At 39.8% G+C, this 8,223-nt stretch overlaps 1 protein-coding gene across 6 annotated transcripts in view; it reads right to left on the bottom strand.

The window, feature by feature from the left end:
• Positions 1-7,532, bottom strand: part of Lrriq1 (leucine rich repeats and IQ motif containing 1) — a 191,788-nt gene extending 184,256 nt beyond the window's left edge. For all 6 annotated transcript variants that reach the window (XM_036170070.1, XM_036170073.1, XM_036170071.1 and 3 more), the window contains exons 1-3: positions 7,489-7,532; positions 6,384-6,444; positions 4,142-4,286 (exon numbers count right to left, since the gene is read on the bottom strand). In XM_036170070.1, the coding sequence (XP_036025963.1) occupies positions 4,142-4,282 (141 nt within the window). In that variant the 5' untranslated portion in view covers positions 4,283-4,286; positions 6,384-6,444; positions 7,489-7,532. The remainder of the gene's footprint in view (positions 1-4,141; positions 4,287-6,383; positions 6,445-7,488) is intronic.
• Positions 7,533-8,223: the final 691 nt, after the last annotated feature.

The following is an 8,223-nucleotide window of genomic DNA, read 5'->3' on the forward strand; positions in this document are numbered from 1 at the left end:
TCTATACTTAAAATGTTTTTGTATATAAATATCTACCAAGGAGCATTACTTATAACTGTTATCTAAAGCCATGGATATGTACATGAAAAACACAGAAAGTAAAATACTTTTTAAAAAGCCTACTTTCAATAAAGACTTAAAAGTTTGATTGATTCTTTGCAATTTTTATTTGTTGCTATTTTATTGATTTAAGCCACAAGTTTAATTGTTTCTAGTCCTTTGGGGTATTTTTTCTTCTTTTTTGTTCTGGAGCTTTCAGGTATGCCATTTAGTTACTAATATGAGAGCTCTCCATTTTTTATGTAGACACTCAGTGCTATGAACTAACCTCTTAGAACTACTTTTATTGTACCTACTTGTAGATACAAACAGGAAGGAAAGAAATCAAGTTATCATTATATGAAGATGATATAATATTATGTATAAGTGACTGTAAAAATTCCATCAGGTAACTCCTACAGTTTCAGCAAATTAGGTGGATATAGAATACACACATAAAATAAAATACACACACATAAAAATAGTCAGTATCTTTCCTATATACAAATAACAAATAAACTAAGAATGATATCAGGGAAGTAACACCTTTCACGATAGTCTCAAATACAAAATATCTTGTGATAACTCTAACCAATCAGTGAAAGACTTGAATGATTAAAAACTCTAAGACATTGAAGAATGAAACAGACAATATCACAAGATGGAAAGAGCTCCTATGCTTATGGATCAGTAGAATTAATATAATTAGAATGACGATCAGGACAAAAGCAATTTACAGATTCAATGCAATCCCAATCAATATTCCAATACAATTCTTATTAGATCTTGAAAGGACAATTTCAGCATCATATACAAATATACAAAACCAAGCCAGGTAACAGTGGTGCACGCCTTTAATCCCCAGCATCTGGGAGGTGCAGCTAGGCGGATCTCTGTGAGTCCAAGGCCAGCCCAGTCTACAGAGCAAGATCCAGGACAGGCACCAAAATTACACAGAGGAACCCTGTCTCAAAAAACAAAAAAAGAACAACAACAACAAAAAAGAACAAAAGAAACATACAAAACCAGGATAGCTGAAGCAATCCTGAATGATAAAATAAATGCCGTAGGTGTCACCATGCCTAATTACAAGTTGTACTGTAAATGTACAGTAATTTAAAAAAAAGCATAGTAATACTACAAAACAGACATGTTGATCAATGGAATCAAATTGATGACCCAGACATAAAGCACACAGCTATGAACACATTAATTCTGGTTTTTACAAAAGGAGGCAGAAATAGACACCGGAAAAGGACAGCATCTTCAACAACTGATGCTGGTCAAACTGAATGGCTGCATGCAAAAGAATGCAACTAGATCCATACTTATTACCAAGCACAAAACTCAACTCTAGATGGATCAAAGACCTCCACACAGGCTTTTGGTGGTTCTCCACAAACTGATGGCAAGGCTGAAGAAACAAAAAACCTACATAACTCATTGAATATGGAGAACTCAAGCTGGTGCCTGCCTATAGCCTTCACCTCTATGAATTAATGTGCACAGTACTATAAGGTACTCTGCACATTACCAAAGGAGAAAGATAAACACCAACCCAGGTGCAAGCTCTTTGATATATAATGGTGACCTGCTTGCAAGATATGCTAGTGCAGTAGTGGCACAAAGCTTATGGGAGCAACTAACCTGTGTCTCATAGATTTGATGCCCAATCCATTCCCAGCACTGGGTAGCCAAGAACCTGAGACTAGATAGCTAGGGAGAAAAAACTAATACTACCTTTCTGCTAAAACTACTCCTCAGATACTCTGCTATACTTATAGATCAGTGCCTTTCCTAGCTGCTATCAGAGATGTTGCCTCCTGCAGTCTATGAGAATGAGTACAGAAAGTGACAGCCAAAAATTATGCAGAGAGTCAGAGATTTCGGAACACTCAGTTCTAAATGGGAAGTCTCCATCAAAACCTGCTACTCAGGGATCAAGGAACACTATAGAGGAGAATTTGGAAAGACTGTAAAAGCCAGAGGGATGGATAAAACCAAGGAAACAAGACCTAGACACAGCAGGGTAGATGTCCATATGAATTCACAGATACTGGCAGCATGCACAGGGCCTGCATGGGTCTCCACCAAATGGAGGTCCCAGCACTGAGACAGAAGTGAATAAAAGCTGATCCCTAACGCAGAAACTATCTCTAATTAATGACCACTCTGAAATGAAAAATGAGTTCTCTCTGATGTAATCTCTCATTGGGGGATACAAATTACTCTTAAGGGCAAGCCCCATGCCCAGAGGTAGATGGCCAGTATAAAAGATACTCAATAGCAAGCCTGGCGAGTTCCAGGAAAGGCGCAAAGCTACACAGAGAAACCCTGTCTTGAAAAACAAAAAAAAAAAAAAAAGATACTCAATAGCATCTTTGGAAGTTCTTTGTCTCATAGTGATTTATTGGATATATGTATATATATATATATAGATATAGATATAGATACAGATATAGATAGATAGATATAGATATATGATAACTTCACAGGTCTTTTGCTTTTATTGTGTATGCAAATGTGTGTGTGTGTGTACACATTTCATGTGCTTTTTCTTTGGCATTTTTCTTCTGCTTGTTTTTTTTATCTTATTTAATTTCATTATTATTTAGATGTATCTTTATTTTCTAAGGAGAGACAGACAGGGAGTGAATTCATCTAGGGGCTGAAGTTGGGAGGATCTTGGAGGAATTAGGGGAAAGGAAATCATAATCAGAATGCATTGTATAAAATATATATATATTTTAAATCAGGGGGAAAAAAAGGCTTAAAAGTAAAACATCCCCGTAAAGGCTCAGGGATTTTTGCAGAGAAGACCAAATTTAAGAGCCAGAGGTACAGGAGGACTACGATTAAGTGGTATTTTTTAGACACATCAGGGAAGTTTCACACGAGCTCACAGTAGTTGTGAGAGCATGCACAAGGTCTGTGCAAGCGCAATCCAAACCAAAGGCCAGCATGAAGAGAAGTGGTCACGAAGCCTCTCCCCTGGCTAAGGAGCTACTAGGAACTGACAGCTACTAGGAAAGGGAGAGATGATTTTCATTAAGCACATGACCCTTCTTAGGGGGGGACACATTCCATTCAATAGAAGGCAACACATCAAAGAGTATATGGCAGCATCAATTTTCCATTTTGAGTTTAAAACAAAAGGACGTATAGGTGAGTGGGAAGGGAAGATGCAGTAGATTTTGAAGGAAGAGTTGGCTAATGGGATGAATATGATCAAAATACATTATATGATCTCCTGCTCCCCTAAGCTCTCTTTCCCTTGGCCCTTGCCCTTCATTACCATCCCCCTCACATCCACTGGATCAAGAACAGAAAGGGAGAACAAGGAATAACAGACCATGATAAATGATGACCACATGAGAACAGGAATAGGCAGAGTGCTGGAGAGGTCTCCAGAAATCCACAGTGATACATCCTCTGTAGACTACTGACAGTGGTCGAGAGAAAGCCCAAACTGATCTACTCTGGTGATCAGATGGCCAAACACCCTAACAGTCAGGTTGGAACTCTCATCCAATAACTGATGGAAGTGGATGCAGAGATCCCTGGCCAGGCCCCAGGTGGAGCTCCAGGAATCCAATTGTCAAGAAAGAGGAGGGACTGTAAGAATGTGAATTATTGAGACCAAGATTGGAAAAAGCACAGGGACAAATAGCCAAACAAATGGACGCATATGAATTATGAACCAAAGGCTGTGGAGCCCCCAGCTGGATCAGGCCTTCTGGATAAGTGAGACAATTGAATAGCTTGAACTGTTTGGGAGGCACCCAGGCTATGGGACCGGGACCTGTCCTTAGTGCATGAGTTGGCTGTTTGGAACCTTGAGTTTACACAGGGACACTTTGCTCAGTCTGGAAGGAAGGGACTGGACCTGCCTGTACTGAATCCACCAGGTTTAAATGAATTCCCGGGGGAGTCTTGGCCCTGGAGTTGATGGGAATGGAGGGGAGGGGATGGGAGGAAGGTGGGGGTGGGGGAGTACAGGGGATTCCATGGCTGATATGTAAAATTAAATTAAGTTATAAAAAATACATCCTATGAAATTTTCAGTGAACTAATGACAAATGAAAAAATGTGGAACACTTACAGTATCACTATCATCACTCTGAGTTTCTGATTCTGAATCGTTTTCAACCTCATCGTTTTCCGAGGAAGAAATGCTGATTTTATCCAGTTCAGCTTCTATTTCTTCTCTGAGCTTTGCTTCACTGTCATCATTGTCCTCCATAATTCTTAATGATTAAAAAACAGAACTTAAAAAAGAATCTAACGTCTCTAAAAAAAAATCATGGGTTCTGTAATTTGTCACACAATCCAATATGCCCATAGACATTTGATTTAAAGAAACTTCTATGGCACCATATCAGACTAGCTCTATATGATAAGGAACGTGGCTTTGCCTAATGATTCACTCGATTTTTAAAGTATTTGACCACAAGATGGCCAGAACTATTAGTATTCTTTCATTTCAAGAAAAAAAAAAAACACATTGAATTAACTGCCCTATCTCCCACAATTAAGAAATTCCAAGGTAATCTTGTCTTTGCAAACACAGTCTGTTTAAAAATATGAACAGTTTGACTATCTAGAGATTAAGACACCCCTAAGAGAAAAACTCCAATCTATTTCTGGGAGAAATCTATGGCTACTTTGTATTCATTGAGTCCAAATTCTAGTAATTCTGCCTTACATGGCCACATACTCTTGCTAATGTGGCACCCAGTGACAGATCATGTACAGAATATTAATCTAAAATTTTTGTTTAAATCCTTAATACTTGAAATGGATATTGATAACATAGTAATGTGTCTTTACATCCTCATCATCACCACCACCATAATGGTGTCCCAGATACTCAGGACTGTGGTAGGCCAAGCACTAGAGGTTAAATAGATAATTAATGATCTTCACAAGAAGTTAATAGACAAAAGATTATATTGCAATTGTTCACATAAGAACACTAATGTCTGAATAGGCTACTTAACCATTTAAAGCCATTATGCTAATAAATAAGAGATAAGATCGTGATTCAGAGATACTGAGTCCAAAGTCAGTCATCTTCTCACTACTAAAGAGCCTTCCAGGCAAGATCATCTCCCCAGTTACCCCTCTGTAAAACACCTTTCCTGATAGTATTGAAAACTGTATGTCATAAATCACCTACCAAAAAGTTAATCTGTTGCGTTGGTTGGATCAACATGTTTTAACAACAAGATAGAATAGGAAAAGTTAGGATAATGCAGAAATCAAAATATGACTGCACCATATGTAATAAAGATAAAAAAAATCTGTAACAATTTTTGATTTTGCTCTAAGTATTTGCATGCTCATGAACATGTGCATGAGTTGTAATGCATTGCATGTTTGCATATTATTTTGCTTTATTGTAAGTCCTGGGGCAGAGGAGGGTTTGAAAACACTGGTCAGACCTCACCTTTTCCCCTACAGCATTTCCCCAAACATTTCCTGTTCCTCAAGTCCTTAGATGTTCTTTTCCCCCCTTTCTTCCTCTTTCTTCTTTTCCTTCTTTTTCTCATTTAACTTGGATCAACATTTAATCAAAGCCATGCCATGTTCTTCATTTACTATTGACTGAACAGAATAACTCGACGTTCTTAGTCTCTCTCTCTCTCTCTCTCTCTCTGTCTCTCTCTCCCTCTCTTGGCTTTTCAAGACAGAGTTTCTCTGTGTAGTTTTGGTGCCTGTCCTGCATCTTACTCTGTAGACCAGGCTGGCCTCAAACTCAGAGATCCACCTGGCTCTCTCTCCCGACAGCCGGGATTAAAGACGTGCACCACCACCACCCGATGTGTTCTTAGTCTTTAAAATCTAATTATCACAGAAAATGAAATGAAACATTTGCTTAGGGCCTTTCTTTTTTCTTTTTCTTTTCTTTTTCTTTTTTTTTTTTTTTTTCTTTTTTTTGGTTTTTTGAGACAGTGTTTCTCTGTGTAGCTTTGCGCCTTTCCTGGATCTCACTTGGTAGCCCAGACTGGCCCCGAACTCACAGAGATCCGCCTTAGGGCTTTTTAGGTCACTCTTTTTAATGCATCTTGTTGGGAGAGGACCTGCTATGAAGCCATTTTCCTCCAACATAAAACTGTCCATCTTGTGGGGAAGTTCCTTATGACACAGAATATAAAGGAAGGGAAAACATTCCACCCTGAAAGCAAACTTCTTAAGACATAGAATGTTCTAAGGAGAGGGGAAACATTCCACCCTACAGGGAAGCTCATTAAACTCAGTAAGTAAACTATTCCAAAGCTTCCCAAAAGTCCTGTGCTCAAGAATATTCACTAGGCTCCTCCCTCCTAATGCATCTTACTTACCTGCTCCTAGAAAAGGGTCCGGCGCTAAGGACTGCTCCTAGAAAAGGCTCAGACCCGCCACCTGGAAGAAACAGAGACAAACAGCTCAGCAGCCTGGGAGCCCAACTTGGGCTTCCTTCCGACTCTACAGTGTGCTTCACGTTTCCAGCATTTGTAGGCTCCCAGTCAATGCCTGGAGTGGGCTTTTGGTGACCCAGCTGCCATTCAGTCATTTCTGAAAATAATCCCAACAAAACTCGCCCCTTCACCAAGTTGGATTTTGGCGGTACCCTTAACTTTGGTTTGTCACAGGTTTCCCATGTGGGGCGCGTAGGCGTTTGCTCAGCTCTCCCCAGGAATAGGGTCACTAAAGGGAGTTGCTCTTCTTACTATAAACATTCTTCCAGTACCCTTAATCAGACTTGTCACCTACAGAATTGTGACCCACTCAGTAATCCTTTTCCGTATTGCCTCATCGTACATGTTACTTCTCTGGATGGCTCTCCATATAACCATGGACTCCTAATGGATCTACAACGCTAAGAGAGGGAAAATTAAAGCCTGTACTCGCCTTTCCTCTAACTATGGACATCACGTAGCTTTCCTCCCAACTAGGGATTTCATGACCATTTTCTGTGTTCACTGTTATATATATATAATCAGAAAAGAACTTCCTCAGCTAGGCAGCTAGGAGCCTAGTGTCAGTAAGCCGCCCTAAGACTATCTCCAGTCGATAGTGAATCACCTGAGCTCTCTGTCTAATTTGCAAAAAGATTAAGGAACTCTCCTCGTCAGCCATGGCACAGAACATGCAAACGTTCTGCAGAAAGTAACAACAACAAAATCACTACCTACGGGTCATATGCAAAGCGGAGGGTCGATGGGAAGAAAAGAAACGACAGTTGAGGTGGAGTGTGGTCGAGAGTATGACAGGCCAGAAGGAATTTCAAGTTTTGAGAGAGCTAGGAAAACCCTGAAAGGAAGGGGCTGGAGCCCTGCGTACTGTGCAGCCGTCGGGCACCCCGTCCTGGAGCCTGGCCTGCAGATAGGGCCGTTTGGTGCCTGCCCCACCCGACTGAATGCACCCCGCACCCGGGGCCGCCAGAGCTGACCAGCTCACACTCACCCTTCTCCCTCGCCAAAGCGATCGGGGCTTCCTGGGAACCAGTGCCCACAGCAGCTCAACAAACCGTCACCATGGCAACAGCCAATCCGGAGAAGGCGGAGCAGCCTTTCTTTACAGGTGCCCCGACAGGACAAACAACTTCGTTTCTAATTTAGAATGGTCACTGCTGCCTTAGGAAGAGGAATTAATTTTTCTTTCGAGGCATTTATTAATATTTATATAATTTGGGAAATGACTCAGCGACGACATGCATTCTGTTATAATTATTCAAGTAGAGGTAACAGCAATCGACTATAGATATCTATGTAGATATTGTTTCTTCCACAAAACTATTTAAAAAGTGACTTGTGAGGCTGAGGTGTGGAGAAGAAACCAATAAATAGTTTGCTGCCATGACAACAGGGTTTTTTTTCAAGAATGAAAGAATTCTCAGTTATCAATTAATGCCTTATCAAAAATCTTTGATTCTAAGTATGTGTGGTATAGCAAATTTGAAGATATTCCGTATCATAAAAAATTTACTGTAAAATATTGAGAGAAACTATTCGATACAGACCCCAAAGCCCAATGTATTCTTTAAAATAATGTCTTAGTGTCTTTTGCAGAGTAACTATAAACATTTATAAAATTTATTATTTTAATAATTAGTGGTTTAATTTTTTAAAGTTTGCAAACCATCTATTATATTCTAAGAAGTCACGATTAAACGCAACAGACTATTTGCTAGGCACTATC

The sequence above is a fragment of the Onychomys torridus genome, chromosome 20 (assembly GCF_903995425.1).
Source record: "Onychomys torridus chromosome 20, mOncTor1.1, whole genome shotgun sequence".
Taxonomy (NCBI): domain Eukaryota; kingdom Metazoa; phylum Chordata; class Mammalia; order Rodentia; family Cricetidae; genus Onychomys; species Onychomys torridus.